This window comes from Fringilla coelebs (genome assembly GCF_963513975.1).
Source record: "Fringilla coelebs genome assembly, chromosome: 5".
NCBI lineage: Eukaryota > Metazoa > Chordata > Aves > Passeriformes > Fringillidae > Fringilla > Fringilla coelebs.
This window is the reverse complement of record NC_140033.1, coordinates 64307785-64330828: the sequence shown is the minus strand read 5'-3', so window position 1 is coordinate 64330828 and position 23044 is coordinate 64307785. Positions and strand designations below refer to the sequence as shown.

At 41.4% G+C, this 23044-nt stretch overlaps 1 protein-coding gene across 1 annotated transcript in view; it reads right to left on the bottom strand.

Annotated features, from left to right (window-relative positions):
- The window catches only part of LOC311153539 (potassium voltage-gated channel subfamily KQT member 1-like), a gene marked incomplete at both ends in the record, with an annotated part of 408184 nt that extends 385186 nt beyond the window's left edge, over window positions 1-22998 (bottom strand). Inside the window, 2 exon segments of the mRNA XM_084205470.1 lie at window positions 7522-7612; window positions 22625-22998. Of these exon segments, the coding sequence (XP_084061596.1) occupies window positions 7522-7612; window positions 22625-22998 (465 nt within the window).
- Between the last annotated feature and the right edge of the window lie 46 nt (window positions 22999-23044).

Sequence of the window (23044 nt, the reverse complement as noted above, 5' to 3'; positions counted from 1 at the left end):
CTTAAATTAATTTCATCTTTGAATTTTTTTTGCTTTTCTGAAGTCTATCCGCTGCATAAATCTTCCCTCCCTCCACCAAATTGATGATAAAATAATATAGTCATGTTTATGCTATTTTTAGTATAATTTCATTTTATTAATTTTATGAAAAATATGCAAAAATCAGCTTAGAGGGAAATATGTATACAAATAACTTCCACCCCTATCTAATTCAATCAATCAAATAAAGAACCCTTGTGGAAAAGCCATCAACTTTTTATCCAAGAATGTCATTGATGACCAAATTAAAAAATGCCTGCATTAACACAGAAACCCCACACTTTTACACAGGCATGTGTGTGTGTAAATTAAATATATAGCCTGGAATATATAATTTATCCCAGTTTGGTTATGGATAACTGCACTGGGGAAGCAGGAGAGGGAAGTTCGCTGGAGTGATTAAAGTGCACACATGAAAAAGAAGGGTATTTTCTCAGCTGCAGCTGTGTTTTAGGTGGAGAGCACACACAAGGCTCTCTTCACTTTTTTTATTGGAATATTTAGGTGCTGGGGTAAAAGGAGGAAGTGGGATGGCTAAATGAATAGTGTGTTCTCACGGAGATTCAATCAAGGAATGGCAGCTCCAGACAATGAAGCCTCAGAAAGAGGCATAAAGGTTTAATAGTCCAAATGTTTGCACACGTGTACTTATGTCCCAAATTTAATCTGATAACCTGTCTTCAAGGTTTTCCAGTCCTTACAGTTGAAAATGTCCATTTAGTGACCTGCTCAGTTTAATAGCTACTCAAATGCCATGAAAATCCTGAGAATGTTTCTTTTCTACCATCATGCTGGCTCTTGCAAAGATGAGAGGCATCCCATGTGAACACAGAATACCCAATATACAGAAGAAAAAAATGCCAAATGCTGCTACATGTCCTACAGTACCATTAACTTCCACTCCCAACTTTTAGGTGAAACCAATGCACTCAAAGACTGCTGTTTGGATACAAGTGGATTTAACATTTCATTAAAAATACACTTCCATGCTCACCTGACAAATATGCTGAATTTGCTAACTTCCTACCAGGAGGATGCTTGTCTTTCATTTTATTGCTATTTGCTGTTTCCTGCCTGGAATGAAGCTGTACACTCATGAGGGTAGCACAGGGCACTCCCCCTGTGACAACCACATTCAAGTGAGAGGAAGAGTTATTTTTAATTCTAATTAAGCAGGTAACACTTTTCCTCCAAAGACTATTTTTGATGAGGTCTCTTTTTTCAGTTGCTTCACTCTGAGAGATACCACTAAGGTAAATATAATCATATAGAGAATTATTAAGATTCAGTAAGTTAGTGCCTGAAATTCTAATTTCTCTATAGATCCACTGAAGCCTCTCAGCTCCCCCCAGCACATCCCTGAAGGGACCACCACTGGCAGGTGATGAAGGGTTTAGCTTTGCTCCTTGAGTGGAAAATAATCCAATGTGAATATGCACTTCAGGATTTTAAACAATTACTTCCATGTTTTTTAACCTTTTGATTTGGGAAGGTGTCAATATTTTGAGGAGAAGAACTGAAAAAATTCTGCATGTGTCTCTCCACCTTCCCCTCATTCCCAAGAAATGTTTCTCAAGTCTCTGGGCCACATTCTAAAGCCCCTTTGCACAGAGAACTCCACTGAGCCCCAGTGAGTGAAACTTGACTGAGGGAATTACGAGTTGGCTCTTTGTTAATTAGCCTCAGCCTTACTCACTGCTGAAGGATTTCTATTTCAGACATTTGAAAAGCACACAGCAATCACTGAGAGTGTGCTGTGGTGCATTAGGCACAAGGTAATATAACCCACAGGAATAACTGCATTATAATTCACACTGAGAAGCTTCAGAGTTGCATTTGATTCCAGAAAAACAATGGCAACTCAGCAGGACCACTCAGCAGACAACCTGAGCTCATACAATGTGTTGAAAGACTCATGGACTCAATTTTTTTCCTAATATGTTTAATGTAGGAAACAATATTCCATTTCTATTTCAATAATTATTTGTATTGTAATAATATAATATTCCCAATCTATTTTTTCATCTTCCCACAGACCAACAAGAAGCTCAGAAAGAAACAGGGATTCTCCCCCTGGCTTTCTCTCTCAGAAGTTTACAGGGGCAAAAGAATACAACAAATGCTTATGAGCCATAAGTTTCTTTTTATTCATGTGTATTCTGCACTCACAGAGTCTGGCTCTCCCACACTATACAGAAATTAATGTATTTCCCCCTGAGGCAGTTTGGCTGTCAGTGTCTTTATGGGACTGGACACCTCATGAACACCTGCTGTCACCCAGGCAATATATACTGCACAAATACCACAAAATGCCATGAAATATTATGGGATACCCTGTAAGAAACAGTGTGGTGAGGGCAGCAGGAAGAGCACCTGTGAACTTCATGTATTACACTGTCCAATAATGACTTTATCAAACAGACCTGGGGGAGGCCCTAAGTGTTCATGCTGTATGGCAAAGACCAGATTTAGAATTATAAACTGGCACAGAGGCAGGAAATAGATAAAAAATCCACGTTTTTTCTTTCTAACACTGATTGGTTTGATGGGATGGAGAAAACAACCTCAAACCTATTAGGATACATTCACCAGAAATCCCAGAGACTACTCAATTAACCTTTTGCAGGCTCGTTTTTCTCCTCTGCTACAGGTTGGAGCTGACCCAACAGCTACACAGCTTAGATGAGGCAAAACCAGAGACAAACAAAAATCAACAGGAGAGCTCCTCCACTGCAGACAGGAAGTCCTCAGTGGAAGAAGGCCTTTCAAAACCCTCACTTGGAAAATGGTGCTATTCCAAAGAGAAAAGCCACCCTGATGTCCAGTTCAGAACCAGAGCAGTTAAACAGTGACATGCCTTAGCTGGCTTAAATAAGCCAATTATATTTGGCACTCTGAAGTTTGAGTACTTTGGGCTGCCTTGCCTATTCTTAGAGGATGTGTGTGTTCATGGCATGTGATGCAGAAAAAAATCACATAAATCCAAAACTGAGCAGTGACATTGGGACAGCCAGGTAACAACAAGGACCCATCTGCAGCCAAAAACTCTTCCACAAGATCCCCCTCCTAAATGCAGCCACAAGGTGAGTCTCTGGCCCAAAAAAACTTGAGCACCAGCTGGTGTGAGAACTTCTGATTTCACATCTCAGCCTTTGCTCCAACAGAATTTGCAAGCATGGGAGTGCTAATCCATGCTAAATGTAGTCACTCCATGAGAATTTCCAGCAACCAAGAGGGCAGTAAGGACTGACCATAGAGGTCACAAGTGAGGACTGTGAAAAGAGGTCTTTGAGGGAATTGTGTACCCTCTGGTGCTGCAGGGCTGGGAACTACAGGTGCTCATGTGTTTGGGAGAGATGTCAGTGTTTTTTCCAGCAAAGAAAGGAAATTCTTCTGCATATTTGGTCTTCTGTTTTCCTTTTTCAGAGGAAAGCAGATGCATAAAGTCTGTCTCCAAAAGGGGACTGAACCACGGGGCCTGAACTCATCAGTTGAATCAATATGATTTATAGCAAAACCAGTCTATTTTCTTCAAGTTAAGAATACACTCGGTATTCTTAAATTTAAAAGGTAATTAACATCAAGATACTAAATCAGACAAAACTTTTCCCTTACTCCTGTAACACTATAATTATAAAAACTGTATGTTTATTGTGCTGTTACAGTGTGTAAAAACATCATGTGTATGATGATGAAAAAAATATTTTGTTGCTGGTTTTAGACTGGCACAGTTAGTGAAAGTTGTCCCACAAGCCAAGAAGCTATTTTTTTGCAAAGTCTTTTGCAATTAAATAAAAATAAAAATCGGTCTTTTAGAAACTACCATGGTGACCTCTCCTGGTAGAAAAATATATGACCTCTAAAAATAAAAACAATCCTCAAAGGAGGCACACCTGGCCCATTTTATAGTTTATTTTTTCATTCCATATCCTGAAAGATCTAGGTGCCATTTACAAATCAAAACTGACACACAAACTACTAGATCATCAGAGAAAATTACAGCCTCTTGCTGTAGAGGCAAAAGCCAAATCAAGAGATTTGGCAATTTTTAGAAACAATTTTTCAACAGAATAATCATAGAACCAGATAAAATTATAACTGGATTATTAGAGAATTAGAACTTGAGAAAAAAATGGGAGGATAAAATGCTACCTAAACCTGGGGCAACTGGGAATGAAACTCAGCTGTAACTCAGGATCCTCTGGAGTGTTGCAAATACTTTATTCACAACTCTGCCTTGTTCCACTGCACTTGTTTCCCCACACACTGTACAAGAACTTTTTAATGCCTCAGATCCTAAGTACTGCTGGATAGACCAGTGAGAAATCTTCCTCTGGTACAGACACAGGACCAAGCAAGGCTGGGGAAGCTACAAATTCATTTTCATACCTGACTACAGGCACAATCTGAACAAAAGCCAATGGTACATGCATTTAAGCTTTGTACATTGTTAAATAGCATGCACACTGTTATTGTGATCCATTTCTAACAGTATTGGAAACTCCAGGCTTCTCTCTGCAAGTATAAAAGACTCAGAAAGAGCTGTGTTCTTCATTACCCACTCTGTTGGTGCTCACCATACAAGCCATTGTGGCAATGCCACTGTCACTCCCCTCAAATGCTGGCTACTAAATACTCAGCAGAGGGAAAGAAACCCAGTCAGGAATTAAAAAATCTCATACAATGTGTATACATGAAAAAATTAAATTGGAGTATGCCAGACAGAGCTGGGAAGAGCCCTCGCAAGAGTGGCAGGGAACACACAAAATATTTGGTATCATGAGAACAAAAACATCCTTCAAACATCTCAAGTTCAAAACAAGCAATTTCACCAATCCTGCTGTTGTGGAAGTAAACTGATTTTACCACAGTGTTGGAGATTTACATGTTGTCTTCTGTCTGTGAGTACAAAGAACTGACATTTCCTTTGAGCCCAAGCAGGAGCATCAAATAAAACAACTATGGCAGAGGGGAGGCCCAGCATCAGCCTGTAGCTGAACCTGTGGCTATGCAATGTTTTCAGTCATCCCAAAGACAAGAGATTGGCCTTCACACTGAAACACAAGGCTAAAAGTCACATTTCTTTCCTCCAGAATTCACTTGAATTGTCAGAGACTTGAGAACATATGCTTAGGAAATGGGAGAAGAGTAGACAGTTTTTTTACTCTTAGTTCCAGCAACTGCTTCTTCAGTCCCCTTCTTCTATTCTAGCTACAAACACTCTGATATTTCCTCCCTGGTATATTTGTAGAGCTTGTCTGGATTGGTTTCACACCTGACAAGAAATTCTCTTAGACCATCCAGATGCCTGAAGAACATTAACATAATGACATCTTTGAAACACCAGGCTCTGGTGTCTTAGGACACATCTAGTGCTACATCTGTTACCGATGTCTCACCTCTACTTCCATGACCCATATTATCCAAAATTGTACTTGGCACACCATCTCGCCCTCCCTATGAAAAAACAAAAACATTTCCATGTCTTCAAATACCAAGTACTATCCCTCTTGCCAGGCCTTAACAACTTGCAACAGGGCATTTTTGACATTGATCCTTCCCAATTGTTAATCTACCTGAATATAATAAAAAGCAGTTTTCTCACAAGTGGGGAAATACCACAAGCATCACATGCCAGTATTAATTTGCTGCTGAGGGCTATACAAAGAGTTACAGGGTCCTTCACTCAGGAGAGAAACAAACCAATTTCAATTTGAACTTGATCCACTAGATGCTTTGGCCCAGTTTTGATTCTCACCATACTGGCTGTGTCCTCTGTGCCCAGTTTCAAGAGAGCAGGCAGAGTACACTTGGAGAGATAAAACTCTAGTTTTATGAACAGTCAGCTGTGGTATGATGGAGATCAGAGTAATGGTCCTCCCAGGAGTAAAGAGAACAGCAATCTCCACACTTCTCTGGGGTGAACACTTTGCTGGCTCAAATGGGAGAGCCAGTTGGAAATTCCTTCAGGTAAAGGTGGGAAGATGTGCTCCAAGCAGGAGTCCAACCATTTATCTCCTGGTAACAAGAAGTCTCCCAACTCTATGAAAAAGAACTGATTTAATTAGCTCTAAAAACAATCTTCTGTAATTGAAGTGAATTTATTTCAGACCAAACCAAGTTTTAAGACAAATGTGGTCTAGACAAGTGACTCTACAGTAGCCAGCAGAACAGCTACTCTGTGGACTGGCCATTTTTAGGAAGGAAACTGGAAACAGCAGGAGGAAAAACTCCAGAGAGGTATCCTCCAGGGTAAGGCTGTGACACAAGGAGGCCAAGAAATTGTTCCACTGACTGTGCATGATTTGTTTGGCAGGAGTCCTAGCATGGCAGTGCTATGTGGGCACTCTGAGAGCCACCCATCTGTCTCCCTCTCATTACTCTTTGTCCAAAAATGTGTCTGGACACGCACATGCCATCTGCACAGAAACAATCAGCTGAGCCAGGATCACTGCTCCCAGCAGCGGCTGTGCTGACCTGCAGCCACATCTCAGGGAGCAGGAGAGGACCACACATGATTGGCAGAACACTGCACTTTGCTTGACACTGAATTGGGGCTTAAAGGCCAAGCAACATTTGCTAGAGGATTTACTTTAATCAAGACCTCAGAATAACTCCGGGATCTAATGATGGCTCAGTCAACTGCAGGCAAAAGCTGCACATGCTAATGTAGCCAAAGCCAGAGGAAAACAAAGCAACTGATTTTTATTTTCAAACCAGATGGAAAACCAAATTCTATCATATTATGATTCACCATGTGGTAAAAGGAAACTACAATAAGAATACTGAGATCTTCACACACTTAGATCAGAGGATCTGAGTGGCTAAAATACAGCTATTGCAAGGAACTGTTTCAAAGTTATTTATTCCATTTTTATCAAGGATGTTCAATCTCCATTTTTCACTCCCTAAAGGTGAATAGAGGCAGAGGGGAACAGAGGAGGGGGGACATTGTCTAGTGTCTTCATGCAAGTTATCTGTACTTTTGATACACCCACCAAGAAAGCACCAACTTCAAATCCAAACCACTGGTGATAGCAGTGTGATAGGAGTTCTTCCTTCCTGTTCTTTAGAGTAGCAAACCGGGCTGACAGAAATCACCTGCCTCTGAAAAGCAATGTTCTTGGCCAAATTTTTACCATATGACTTAGAAAATACCCACTTTGAAAATTCATTCCTATAGAATATCTTGTTTCATGCTGCCTAAGACTGATGAACACCAGTTGTCCACTATAAGAAATATACTTTGGGAAAAGCAAGTTCATAAAAACTGGTAATCTAACAAGTGTCCTCATGGTTCAAGGATCTAGAAAATAATCATGCCCATTAAACTGTGACCTTTCTTTAATGAAAGCAGGCACTCTTTTAAATGTCCTGCTAGCATGCTCTGCATGAGGATTTTTAACAGTTATCTCCCTTGCTCAGTGGAAGCAATTCAGGTTTAGTCAAACTGATGGCCCTTCCCCAAAAAAGTTCACTTACCATCCAGAAAAGGGTTCCAATGGCAAACTCAGAATAGTGCTCTATAGTAGACAGTACACTGAATATTAAACAAATCAGCACCAGGAGAAATCTGTAAAAAGAAAACAGTGTTTTCTTTTTAGTGACTTGTGAAGTTGAACTGTAAATCTAGATCTAGTTTTTTCTCTCTCTCATTCACATAACTTTTTTATCACAAATTCTTCGTGTTTAATCAGTCAATTCTTCCTACTCAAATGAATATCATCATTTTGCATTCATTCAGCTTTCAGAAACATGGAATAAAAATGACAGGAAGACAACGCAGTAAATCAATACATAAAGCTCACATTATCAAGTATATTTCTCAGGGAAGGTTATCATAGTGAATGTTTCATGTTTCACTGATTGCTGTACAACTTAACAGACACACACACTACACTCAGTGGGTTTTGTTAGCTGTTACATGAAAATTACAGGTGGAAAATCTTATCAGGAAGGGGAAAAACTCTTGTACAACCTAGAGACGAGCGACAAGATGAATTCCTTTGGAGTTTATCCACGGTCTTGTCCCAGTGGACACTTTTATCAGTGTTCCATAGGAAGAGATGAAATGCACCTCATCAAGCCCACAGCTGACACAAGCCCAGGAGTTTTTGGTCACTGAGCTTGAGGGCAGAGCCCTGGTTAGTGGTGCCTGCACAGGCTACAGAGCAGACTTACAGGAATCTCCTAAAACTCGACAGGAACAAAGCTCAAGCCCTACACAAAGCACGGGGAAGAAGACTAAAACATGTCCCTCTGACCTCCCTTTCCCTAATTCTCCTGTGCTTCCCTCCCTCACACATGTCCAAGCAGCAAAGAGGGGTAGGGAATGCAGGGTTCTGGTCAGACTACAACAATTCATCTCTGCCCCTTCTCCCTCCTCCTCCTCCTTCTCCTCACACTGCTCCTCTGCTGCATTGTGGGCCCTTCCAGAAGCTGCAGTCCTCCTGGATAAACCTTCCCCAGGGGCTGCAGGGAATTTCTGCTCTGGGACCTGCAGCACCTCATCCCCCTTCTCCTGCTTCTCTCAGCTTGGTGCTCAGAGGTTGTTTCTCACTCTTGTTTTTTTTTTCCCCTCTTCTCAAAGCCCACGCTGTGCTTTTGGCCTTTCCCCAGGAGCTTTCCCACCTAAGGCTGCGGGTTCAGCAGTCATGTATACACAGAGATGTAAAGGAGCACACGAAACAGAATCCCAGAATCATTTAGCTTGGAAAAGGCCTCAAAGATCATTGAGCCAAAACATCAACCCAACAATCCCAGGTCCACCACAAAACCCTGAGTGCCCCATCTACACATTTTTCAAATACCTCCAAGGATGGTGATTCCACCACTTCCCTGGGCAGCCTGTTTCACTTATTTACTCACAGATGCACTTCAGATGTTTATATCTATATATCTAGGGAGACAAAGTTCTCACAACACAGATACAGGAGAGAAAATCTACTGCAAAGAACTGCTTGGATATGGAAAATCCCCAAAACCGGTTTGCCTTGTTACCTCAAAGGGTAGGCTGAGCCAATATTCCTTATGCAGCACATTCAAACCATGACTAGAACCAGGACAAATGGGACGATGTTGATATCTATGGAGCCCTTCACCTTTCCTTTTCTCTTTTTAGAGTGCCTCAGAGTTTTAGACTGCCTTAGGAACCCCAGGAACACTGAACACTGGAAACAATTCTTTGCTATGTTTGGTCTGATCATTCACACACTGCAAGGAAATTGCACGTGCTAACACAGGCAAGGAGAGACAGTTGTTTCTCAGCTGCCACATAGAAAACAGCTGACATCTTCAAGCCTAAAACTGGATTTGAAGTTATAAAAACAAAAGGTCCTGATTTCTTTCATCTGGTTCTGGAAGGACTCTGACACTATTGACACTATTTAACCACTAGTGGAGATATGAGAAGATTAGTGCCACCATTAATAAACAGATTTCCTAAGTATTGGTTAGAGCTCTACGTGTACAATTGTGTCTGAACCAAGTGTGTGTTTCTTCAATATTTACCTATCCTGATCCACAATATAAGAGAAAAGGGATCCAGATAATACATCTTATTATTATACAAGGGTAACAGCCCCTTTAGCTCAGGACAGATCTCAGCCATGCTCTCATGGTTTATGAGTTTCCCAACCTTCTCTTCTGGTTTATGTATTGAGATTCTCTCTTTTTTTTTTTTTTTTTTCCTTTTTCCCATTTTCAAATCACACACGAAAACCATTCAAAGGACCCTTTAAATTCACTTAATCTATGGCCCTATATCCTCTGGCCAGTGAGTGTCACTCCTTCCCAACAAAAAGCAAGGGCAGCTCGCATGAGCTGAGTACAAATTCAGTTGCAGTGGGGACAAAGTCAAAGGCAGGCACAGATTAATGACTTAGTGAGGGCATCAAGAACAGCAACAACCACAAAAGAACAAAAGAAAATTAACCACACAAAACCCCCAATCAACCAACCAACCAAAAAAAAAAAAACCACCCAAAAATTAAAAGAACACCCCAAAAAAAAAAGAAAACCCTGCTGTGGGCAGGCTGTCATCTGCATGGGGACACAGCAACCTGCTGAAGTGAGAGGGAATGCAAGAACATAATTACTACTCTGGAACAAACATGGAAGTAGATCTGCCTGTCCTTTACTGGAATTGCTAAGAAACTGCATCTGAGACAGATGATGGACAGTTTCTGGTATTCTCAGCCAGAGTCAGATAGGCTTAAGAAGGTAAAAATAACAGGAATGTGTCAAGGTAGATACAAAACCAACTACAAGGCCAAAATGGTTCTCATCCAGGCAGTGATCTCACAGTACACGAACATCCAACCCAGGCAGCAGTCCATGGATGAACACACCCTCAGTGTGAAGAACCTGGGACTGCTTTCCCCTTGGATTTGTGTGTCTGGAGGGGGAGCAGGACAGGGCTGGAGCTAGAGCCTCGAGGTGCAATTCAGGACCTGTGGTTAACACAGTAGCCCCACAGCCAGAGTTTAGCCATGGCTGGTGATGCCCTTGTGTGCACTTGCAGCAGTTTATGCTCAGTGCTCACCACTGGCTGCTGGGAAGAAGCCACGGGTGGAGTTTGGTGAGTGAGTGGTATCTGAGGTATTGTGGGAACTCAGCGCATCGCTCCGGATGTCCAGAGCTACCGAAAGAACCCTTGGGGGGCTCAGAGGTCTTGGAATGTTGTCAAAAGTGCCTGGTGGCTTGACTTTGATCCCTCTAGGGATGTGCCACCTGCATATGAGGATATGAGAATCACTGGGGTTTAAATGGTGTAGAAATAGTATAATTACAGAATAAAACACAGGTTTTAAGGTTTTGGTACAGGGGGTTTATGAAGACAAGATGGAGGAATTTGGGCCTGTCTTCGTGGTTCTTCTTCCTGCTTCATGTCTTCCATTTTCTGTGTGATGCAGATATTTTTTGATAGGTTCTTGGTGAAGGTGCACTTGCTAATAAGAATGATAAGTATTGGGGACAAAAGGTAAATAAGATTTACGTAGTTTTTGTTATAAAAAGACACGACTGCCCTGTGGGCGTTCAGAGTGCCTTTGGCTGCCTTGCAGGTCAGATCCCAGCTGGGCAAAGAGAAAACTTTATAGATAAGAAATAATAAACAACCTTGAAGACCAAACCTGAGAGTCCAGCCTCGTCTTTTGAAGCCTGATCGGAGCGAACCCATCTCACGCGTGTCTGGGCAGAGACAGACAACAGCCGGCCCGGACAAGGTATGACAAAAGGGCTGCAGACAAGTAGTGGGAACAAAGGTCAAGTCCTCCCTGCACCCCAGAAAAACCAACAGTCCTTTTGCAGCTGTTCTCTAGCACAGTGGAGCAGCACCTTCTTCCCCCTCTGATATCTCTGAGCCGGCAGTCAGTGCATGTTGCCTTCACAGCTTCCTTTAAGTTATTGTCACTGTCACTGGGCCACACACCACAGTGCAGGTAGCTTTGATGAGTCCACACTCAATGATTAAACAGCTCAATTAACTCCAGCTGATCTGCAGAATCCAACAAGCTACGCCTCTCTGCCTCTCAGGCAATCAGAGAAGCTCCTCATGGACTGCTCCTAACAGCCTCTGGAATGCTAAACATAGCTCTCACCAATCTAAACACAATGGAGAAAAAAAGCTTGGGTGAGTGCCAAATTTCCTGTAAAGAGCTGGATGCATGGTGCCACAGGCAAACCCTCAGCAAGGCTTCTCCTTGAATACCTCTGTGTTTGTCTCAGGGTCCCACTGCAGGTGCTGGTTAGAGGGACAAGCTGTCCCTCAGAGGCAGTGGCAAAGTCTACCAGTGTTAACTTGTCAGCAAGTACCAAACACTTCCTGGGTCTCCCTAAATATTTCTGATTGGATTTCTGGGATACCTAGAGGTAAGGCAAGTGGGTGGGTGTGTGTTTCATATTGCTGGCTTGGGGTGAAGCTATTTAAAGCTTGTCGTATGGCAATTTCCCTTTCCAAACCAGCTCCAGCCTGGCTTCCTCATGTTGCCCCTGCTATCCAAACGTTTTCTGCAAAGGACAATTCTCTGTGCTGTAAGGGTGAGAAAACAGGGCCTGATTGTTTACTTGCTTGCAGGGAGTTATTTGCATTCACAGAGAACAATTTCACCCACTGGCAGCTGTTCAGTTCCTAAAGGCAGGAAGTTAGTAAGGCAGAGACATAAATAATTACCAACTAGTAGAGCTGGTCTACTCTTTCCTATCCTAAAGGAACTGAGGTTCTCCTTTCTAGTACTTTGTTCTCTTTCAGTCTTTCTGTGATTCTTGAGGATGTTGAGCCACAACCTGAGCTGTTACTTCCGCAAATAGTTTTTTCCCTTTTCTGCCACAGAGCTACTAAAAATAGTGAAGTATTTCCTCTCAAAACACCTGTCTTTCTTTTCCAACTTTTTTTTTTCTGAGGATGGAAATTTCTTCCCATTCACCTACTTGCAGAAACTTTCTCATTCTCTCTTTGAGCAGAAAAAAAAAATATTTTACCTATGAGAGGAAAGAGGAGTATCTGAGAACCTCCCCTTTGGTTTCAGATTCTCACATAACACCTTTCACAATTACAGAAGATGAAGTGTTATGCTTTCCCAAGAGACACCTTGTTAATGTGAACAAAATTTTAGTATTTCTTGACTTCTCCTCAACTCCTTAAGCCTCAGGTATACACAAAAATACAACTGCTTTCTCATCAATGCTTTTAGACCATCATCCTTAAATCTCTCCCATGTGTTAACCAGATTAAAGAGGCAGTCCTGTTAAAAGCTACAGATTATTGCTTCTTTATGTCCTGGTCTTCCTAAACATTGCTTCCTTTTGGAGAGTAGCTGGTGTGACTGGAAACATGTTTCTGTTGCTGTTGTAGCTAGGGACAAATTCTGTTTAATAGATTTATTGACCTTCACTGAAGGCTACAAACACTGGGAACTAGGAGGTTAACTTAACACTGAGAGCAAAATGATGTCAAGCACTTTCTCCAGGGTGAACCTTTCAAAGGTCATGCTGCAACAAACTTATTTTCCATGGAAGACAAGCCTAATGGAAGTTCTTAACGGAGTAGTAATAATTCCTCCTTTTAAGTTTTGCAGCAAATAATTCCATTTCTAGCAAAAACTGTGCATGTGGGGCTTTGTGTTTATCTCCTGCAGATAAGTGTACTTGAAGTGCTGATATACCAGATGCTCGTGGGAATGTTATCTCTTGGACAACAAAAAAGGGATGGGTGGGGAGGGGACAAACTTGTAAATTCACAGAGAGAGATATACTCCTTGGCAACCAAGCACAAAACAGTAGCTTTGTGGCCTTCTGGGCTTTACCAAACTTTGTTGACTCTGCAAAGTTTTGTTTCGAGAAAAAAGCACTTTTAGAAAAATATGAGCTTTAAAATGAAAGCAAATCAACAAAAAATTGTTATGGAAAAGCTATTTAAACCCATGCTCTGTAGAATTGAGAGCCCTGGACCGTGGGTTGCTGATAATCTTAACACAACCAGATGTATCCTGTTCCTTCCTCAAAACTGAGCTACTGTGCCTCTCTTCACTCTGTGAAAGCCCTCCAGGTAGATAACTACAAATGGCTTCTACATGGTCCAGTTCAAAGTACATGGAAAACCTGCCTTTTAGATTCCTTGGATAATCCTTTATTTTATCTGTTATCTTCCCCAGAAGCTTTGAGCAGCTGCTTCAGTGGAAGGTGTCCCTGCCCATGGTAGGGGGTGGAATTCAATGATCTGTAAGGTCCCTTCCAACCCAAACTGTCCCATGAGTTTAAGAAACTAAGCCAAAATGTTCTAGCCCACTATCACAGTAGGGGAGAAGAAATGCAGTTGCTTCAGCTGGACTTAATGAAAAGAAAAATGGACTGAATTTAGGCTAATATGTCCAACTAAATCTATGTGGAACTACACCCATTGGAGTTTCAGCTTTTTCCTGGATGACAGACTACAGAGTTGTCTAAAGGAGACCAAAATCTCTAAGTCAGCCTGTTGTTAGGGACAATAAATGAGTTTAGCAAACAGAAAGTTCTTTGAGGGGCTCCAGCAGCATGGGCTGCTTTCTATTTTAACTGGTCATTTTGTGGCAGGAAAAGTAAGGAGAGCATTTTTTCTTTTTTCATACTCTAAAACTGCATGTCCTCATTCCTGAGTGAATGAAACACTTTCTTCTAAATGGAACTCCACTGTCTCATGTTCAATAGCCATGTGCTTCTGAAAAACATTCCTGCTGGTCTGAATAAAACCTCACTCCTGGTCCTTACATATTTTTGTTATCCAAAGGAGTTTCTAGATCATGAAGAGAAGGTTGCCCCTGTGCCTTTGTGGGCAAGTTTTGATGTCCCTCAGTTCTCTCATAAATCTGTTTCCAGGCTCCTGAGGGTTGATGTGTCTTTGAATGGTCCTGTGCTTATCCATATGTAATCATACACAAATTAGAGTTGGTTGGAAATTTTGGTAAAGGGACAATTTTACTGCTGAAAATACCAATCTGTTAAAATTAGAAATAGTCTGGGAATGTGTTGCTTTCAGCAGAAGCGGAGAAGGAGACCAGACACATTTTAATGGAAACCTGCCTAGTTTTGGACTCTACTACAGGGAGCATGCCTAGCAGAAAATTTGGCCATATCTGATTTTCATTTTTCTACCCCAGAATAAAATATTTTCAGAGCTTTGAAGCCCTTTACCAAAGGAAAATCCCACCTAGTGCATGTCTATACTGAGGATATCTGTTTTCAGCTGTCTCTTCTGGGTTGCACCCAGAAATGCCCAATAGCCCCATTGCTCGTAATATGAAGTTGCCTTCCTGCTTCCTATCAGAAATAGTAAGTCAATATTTTTACAACACCAAGGGAATTTAAAATTTCACTTACAAATAGTGAAATGCCTGCCTATGCAGAATTCATCACAAACAGGGCTGGATCAACAGCTAAAACCAATTCTGTTCAAACCACAGCATGAGCCACACATCCTACAAAAAAATATCCCAGATGAAACCAACTTTCTGGATCTACTGACCCAAGCTGTTGGATGTTATTTATAAAACATCCACAGCTCCATTAGTAATGAGCACTTCACATTTCCAAACATTTGACAGCCTAACTTAATTGCTGTTCTTTGAAGAGCACTAAGATTTGGATTTTGCTTTTTCTACGAGTTTATCTGGCAGTACTTCAAAACTGACAAATTGCATTCATGCATCCCTTACAATCACCAAGAGCACTGATCTTACTGAAACCTTTTATTTAATGCCCTGCCTTTCCTGGGACTTAAGCTCCTTGATTCCACTGACCGCCCGTATCTTCCACTGATGCCTGTGCTTCTGTGTTTCTCTTGTTTTTATCTTTGCATGTTTTGCAATCTTCCATTCTGATTCTACAGCTAAGACTTTCTAGAAGAGACATAATCAGTTCTTTAAACAGTGACAAAACCAGTCCATCATCATGACTTCAGTGTTGATGATTCTGATACTTTTATCACCAACCTTGACTGTAACACAAAAGTCAGTAGGTTTTGGCATGCGATTTAGGACATGCCTCCAAGGGAACAGGAAATTCCAACCACCATTCAAAATGCAACACCAGCTTCCTCATAGTACTCACATTAAATAATGTCTCTTGGGTTCAGAAGAAGAAAGGGGAAAGAACAAATGTATATAATGATGCTGTGAAAATACATCCACTGAGTTAATGCCAGCTTGAGCATCACTTTTCTTCTTGAACTGGGTACCATGTGGAGTCCTCAAGTTCATGAGCAATTGTAACATTAATACCAAGGAATGTCTATTTATTTTGCTGGTTTCTGTAAGAAACAGAGGTTGTTTTTTTTTTTTTCCACAAAAGCATAACCAAATTCCATCAACAGCACCATAGCAATGTCAGGCTACAGTATTTGTTTTCACTACAGAAACAGCATTAGCTAGGGGTGCAGATGTTAATGTATATTAATTGCTCAGATTATTACAAAATTGAGCTTCTAGAATAAGATGGATTGAATTTCTTACAGAAATGATGGAAAAAGTCATCAATAATTCAAAAAATGAAAACAGAACTTACTCATGCTGTGGCTTTGTGCCCTGTGGTTAGGCGACGGTGCCTAACACAAAGTACTCCCAGATCCAAGTTCTTCCTTAGGAACTTTCGTAACATCTCTCTCCTGAAAAGACTCCTTGGTGCCAAACAATCTAAAGGACCTCAAAGTGAAGTATTCTCATCTTGGGGATATTAATTTCTCTCTCCTCTAGACAAATGTCTGTTTTAACCAAATGAGAAGAAGCACAGTAACTCTGACATGTCTCATCCCCTGTCCATGTTAGCTGGAACTCGCCAGCTGGCTCAAAGGTTTTTGGTAAGGCCCTTTCAGATAGACATGCTCAGACAGTGTGGTTTCAGAAACCTCATTTCCTTAGGAAGAGAGGTTAAAAATTAATAACTACCTCCATGTATTTTTAGAACAACCAAATCCTGGAACTTTACAGAACCCTAATGACAATTTTCTTTAATACCAGCATACTTTCATTAGCAACTTCAGCCATTCTGTCATCTCATCCATGCAACTCTAAGCAGCAAGAGGAACATCCCACTTTAATGAATAAGTTTCTTCTCTTCAATACTGCTCCTCTTTTGGTACTGAAGCTTGTCATCAGAGACAGCTGATTAGTACCTCTCAGTAATTAGTACACAGATGAAAAGCAGCCATTGTAGTTCTAAACTGAAAACTTTGTCAGTGACATTTCTATATAAAATTCCAAATAAGTAACTGTTATGCTGGCAAGAAACACCCTAAACATAATAAGTAATGAGTAATAATAATAATAACAATAATAATAATAAGCCTTACTTTTATGAAAGTACACCATGTCCAGAATTAAGCTGTGACATCAAGGTCAAAGCCAGAATCTCAAAAGCAGCCATGTGCTTATAATTACTCTGAACTTTAGTTGTTGCTTGTGTTGGTCATATTACAATCACATCATTGCAAAAAGCAAAATATCTGCTTGCATTCTAGAGATAATTGTGGAAAGGACAGAAATGGGAATTTGACAGTCCCTTTGAGATAAACAGTTATAAATAATGGGTTATATGCTTCATTTCCAGATAAAAACAGGAGCTGGAGAACACTGTGCTAACTTATTTCAGTTCACAAAAGAGATGCTACACTCCAAGAATCAAAATATATGCAGGCAAGTGCCCCATTAAATGGAACCACTAGACCCTTACATTTTTTGCCTTTTAAAGTTCTTTACATCAGCAACAGTTGTACGCCAAACAAAAATGGAATATCAGCCAGAATGGTGGCTCTGAACTTCTGCAATTTCATTAACAGAACACAACTAGCACTTCTTACATGGAGTTGGAGGAAGTAAAAAAAACCTGAGAAAGCAAAGTCTGAGGAGAAACAATAATAGGAAAAAATTGCAATTTTTAATTTGTCCAAATAGTCAGAGTTCGCTTGTTTATGTATTACTCACAGTGACACAGACATTGGTACACAGAATCTTTTCTAAAGGAAAAAACCCTCTGCTGCCTAGCCCCCTCCTTTTATAAACATGTTTTTTGATCTTTTTGTACTTTCCTCATGAAGTCTTAAGTCCGTGGTGTTATTGATGTTGTTCCCATTTTTGGAAGGATCAGGCACTTTTAATTATTCAGCAGTAATTGTTCAGTTGAGGGGTTTTTTTCAACAAGCTGCCAGGGACAGGTAGGTGTGTGTGTGTGTGTGTGTGTGTGTGTGTGTGTGCGCACATGTGCTTCTCTTTGAAGGAGCTGTGGGAGTCAGTCTGGAGGAGGAGAGGGGTAACAAAGTAAATCTAGGGCATGTTTTCATATAAAACTGAGCCCACACCGAAGCTCTCTGGTGGGAAAAAAAAAAGAAGAAAAAGAAAGAGAACTTTGCCTCATTCCATTCCAGTCTTGGCCAACTGTGTTAGCGCTGGTTGCAGCCCCATCAGACCACTTGCTGACATGCTGCAACTCCTTCAGGTCCCAAAAGCTCCTCATTTCCTGCTGATCTAGATTCCTGCCGTTACAGGGAGCTGATGAAGCGTAGGAGGGCTCCAGTGAGTGCCAGAAGAAACACGAGTTGTGCAGCAGAAGTGTGTGTCCAGAAGAGAAGAAGGGAAGGTGACAGAGGGGCACCAAAACCTTTTGGCATTGGTAAACCACCCTGCCAGCTCTTGGGAAACCATACTCTAGGGAAGACATTTTCCCTGTCTAGCACACAATTCCCAGAGACAGGCAGCATCCCATAGGAATATTTTGGAGCAACTGCCATTACCCTCTCTGAGTCACCATTTGGAGGAGTTGTTTCCCCAGAAATTTCAAGGCAGCCTGCAGAGCAGACTTTATGGCTACCCAAAATCTGCATTTATGAAATGTTTTGCAGTCAAACCAGGTGGTCTGCAGTACTTGCCAGATGATTTGCAATGTTACTTTGCAATTATTGTGCACAATTTTATATGAAATTCAACAAGTAATTTTGATCCACTGAGAAAACAAGAGTGGGGAAGTGTTTCAAGGTGCTTCATGTGCAATTCTAACCTGACTGAAGACCATCCACTCTTTCCCACTGGGGTAGGCTTCTGTTGGTGTCAGAAGCTGAACTGGATATCCAAGTGTAACTCCAGGTTTAACCATCAAAGGGCAATTTCAGCTGGCAGGAGCAAGCTGAGTGCTGGAGGTGGAGGAGAGGAGCAGAACCCATGCTGGCTTGTTAGCAATGAGCTGTTACCTCATTGCTCACCTCATCCCAAAGGAGGCTATGGGATACAAAGGCTGCTCTAACTTTTGAATGAGAGCAAGGTCTAACACTCATTTAACAAATGGCCAAAACAGTACAAAGTGACCTGGATCAGCTGCAAGTTCTCACTTAAGCTTTTGCAGTGTTACACAGCAAGAAAATGGCAGGCCTGAGAACACAGTTAAGAGTCCCTGTCCTGGACCTCCCTCTTGCCTTGGACTTGCCTCCACTCCCAGCCAGCCTGTGGTTTCTCCAGCAGCCCTTCCAGCTGTGCTGACTCCAGGGGTGATGTGACATCCATTTGTTAAGAACTGGACTGGGACCAACAGCTCCTTTTGGATCTCCCCACAGCCATCACTGCTTCTTCTTCTCTTGAACTATTGACTTGGACAAGATTCAAATTAGTTGCCTGTGGGTGAAAGGTTCCTTGTCCCATCATGAATTCCACACCCCCGCTTTCCCTAGCTCCCATCTGTCATGTCCTACCCCTCTTCCTCCCAGTGGCTCTCTGAGCTTCTTGACCATTTTCAGCTGTCCCCTTTGTGCCTGCATCCAGCTTTCTGATCTCCACAACCTATTTTTCCTCTTTCTTTTGTGCCTCCTGCTTAAGTCAGATTCATTTTGGTCTTGAGCTACTCTGTTCCTGTATTGTTTTCCTCCAGTTTCAGCATCACTGGCACCAGTCTGAGCTTCCACCACACCACCTGGACCTCAGTGTCAGTCCCAGGTTCTCCTTCCACCTTCTTTCACCATGCTCAGTGTTAGCCAGTTGTCTTGCTCCCTCACTTCTTGGTCCAAAGGAACCCAGGTTCCCTCTAAGTCTCTGGCTTTTTAACTGAAAAATTCATCTACCCATGAAAGAGCAGCACAAAAGACCAAAATTAGCAGTCCCTGCATGCTCCAGAGAAATGGAAAAGATACGAAAAGGGGGCTGGACTGTAGTGTGCAGGGTGTAACTGAGGGAGAAAAGACTGTGGATCGTGGGCACACTCAGGGGTTTCCTGCCGGGAACCCACACTGCGACATCACCCCGGGCTGACACAAGGTGGCCTCTGCGGCTCACAGAACAGTGATAAGTGACAGCCAGCCAGGTGGACACAACATTCCAGCCTACAGTGGAGCCATTCCAGCAGTCACTAAATGGATGCAGGCTTCAGAAATATACCCATCACATAATTAAGACTCCACTGCAATTAGATGATTTAAATGTGTAGGTTTGCCAAGTAAGGTCACTGCCATAAATAACTCATCACCAATGCATGTCGTATTTTTCTTTCAAGAGACAAAATGTGAGGGTTATACCCTAATACCTGACATTTGGACATGATTTAAGCAAGTGCATAGCTGAGTTTAGAAATTAATCCAAGCCAGGCACAGGCTGCTTTTTCTGGACTGAGGACCTCACAGCAAATAGCTGGGCTCTTACACAGGTGATCTCCAACACCCCAAGGCTCTTACACAGCCACAGGAATTGCAGGGTTTGGATCAATACATCACCAGTTCATGAAGCAGCTGCTTCTCAAGGTCTCAGCTCTTGCTAAGTGAAATCCTCTACTCTACTGGGCTTTTTGGAAGTGAAGTATTTCACAGTCCTAAACCAAAAAAGTATCCAAAATGAGGAGGTTTTCAAGACCATCAGGAGGGATTCTCAAGTAAACCCACTCACCCCTTCAAACATTTTGTTTTGAAACCATAATTTCAACCTCCACTAAAACTCCAATAACTCCACTAAAATAATACAAATTCTAGATTTAATTAGGCAAAAATAATTCCCTTTTCTAAAACTGCTATAAAGTTCCTTAAAAACCCTGAGCTTATTCCCTTAAAAGAAACTTTCTACAAGTGTTACCAGTGATTATCTTGGTAATTTCAGAATGAGAAGAGGTCACCGCCTGGAGCACTTGCTGTTCCCTCACCTTGCCTTGTTTTGGACAGTCAGGTTCTTTCTAGCAGAACTGACTCCAGATCAGAGCAGACTCCAGTCCCTCTTGGACAGAAAGTTCCCCCAAGTCTGTAAATAAATTGTCTGATCTTTGTGGCACATGAAGGACAGAAGGGACAGAACACATCCAGCTCCTCCAGGCTACACAAATATCAGCCATGTACTTGAAAGTTTGGATTTGTTAGGAAAATAGTCATAATCATCACCATCAATCAGCTGCACTTAAGTTACCTCCAAACCCACACATAAAACACGGGAAGCTGTTTAAAAATAAATTACAGGTTGTTCTAATTATAAAATTAAGTGTATTTTAGATTAGTAGTTTATTTCTTAACAATGTTTTGCAGTAATGATATATAATCTTATAAGGCATGTTCTTTCCAAAACAGAAACTTGTTATTTAAATGAACACATCATGTAGTTACTGGGATAATTATTAGCAAAAATATCCTTGAGACAAAATGCTTGCCAAAAGCTGTTTCAAATGTTTCCTTTCCAGGAGCCTCAAAGACAAATAACTTTTAAGAGCACTCAATTTACATATTCTTTCATGTAAATTGTAGGAATCCTTAAAAAAACAGTTGCTGTTGGTATTACCAGTATTTTCTCTAATTTTCTAGTACTGAGGGGGTGTATAGATTTTTTTGCTTTATTTTAATGCCCATTTCAGAATAAAAAAAGTGCATATTAAAGGTCAACCTCAGTTGGGGATAAAAGCAACACAGATGATGAAACAAATGAATTTTAGCAAGATTAGTAGCTCTCAACTAGGCTTAAATCATGACTATTCATATATTTAAATCTACACAAATCACGTCTTTTTAGTCCTTAGAAATAAAGCATGCTATAAGCATAGTCCTTGAAAGAGGCTTTATCTTTTTGCTTGGAGAAATTTCATTATTCAAAAAATCCTTTCAAAAATACATATATGATATTGAGGGGGGAAAGGAAGCAAGTATTAATGAGACTATTTTATGCTAAATAGAAGGATTAGGGTTCATCCCTAGAATCACCATATATTTCTCTGGGCTGTTCCTGACTGCAGCCACTGATAGTGGGTTTTTTCCCAAAATACAACCAGGCCATAGTTTATCTCAGACAAACAGAGTAATTTCAACACTCTGCATTTCTTTAGGAAATATGCTAATGTTATAATAAAAGCAAGGCCTTTTGGCTCAGCTGGCCAGTAAAACTTGCTCTGGTCTCAGTGAGAGCACAACTGGACCCTTTCTACAGCTCAGATGACAAATTATCTTTCTGTTAAGCAGCATTCAGAACAGTAATTGAGGTCTTGCTAAGCTTGACAGATACCATAAGCAACCAAAGAAAACAGTAACAGCTGGATTAATATATCAACCACTGCTTTACAAGGGTAAATGGAAGCCTTAATTGCCTCCCTGCATGTACTACATACATGGTATAATGAAAAACATTTCACTAAGTTTGTACTCATGTTCACAACTATAAATCAATTCAAATTAGTAATGTTATATGTTTGTCTAACAAATTACTTGTTTTGGCTCTTTAACATAAGCAAAACAAACTTAAAAGAGCAGAATGTGTCTCATCACAGCTGGACCTGCCACATCTGCTAAAAAATGCAGTGTCTGAAGCTGGAACAGTGTAAAGCAGCTCAATCAGCAATCAGATCTGCCAGGAGCACAGAGGACTTACCCTCAGAAATTCCAAATACACATGTACATCCTTGAAAACAAAGATCATTTGAAGACTAAAAAGCCTTCTCTGGAAATGATTTTGGATATACTGGCTGATTCTTTGAGGACCTGGCTTTTCCACTGCCTTAAGAGGATTACTCATGGAACAGGTTTTGAGCACAGGAGATCAAGTACTGATTCCCGGCTGATTAAATGGGCAGTTTCAGATTTTTCTTACACCACAGATCATGTGAAAATGTAGGTACTTACACAGCAAAATGATAGATAAAACACTTCCACCCACTGGGCCTCTCCAGGAAGTTGTAGACGTGTCCCTGGGTGCTGGTTTTGGTCAGATATTGGCTCTGGAAGCACTCCATGGTCCGGGCTCCACTGTCCGAGCAGGCTGCAGCCTTTGTGCCTTCCCGGGGGCTCTGGGGAATCCTGGCTCCCTTATCCATGGAGGGCTCTGCATGCAGTGCCACAGGAGAATACTGCATGGTGCTGAGGCTCCCCCTGACTTCCAACAATGCTGCAGATTTGCTATTTCCACTCAGAGTGCTCAGCTGGAGAGTGGAGTCTTGATCCTGCCCACGGTGGTTACACAGCGGGTACGCAGCAGTTTCTGCACCACCGTGGGACATCCTGCAACAACACCCAGGTATTGCTGTCTCTGATCAATATTTAAAA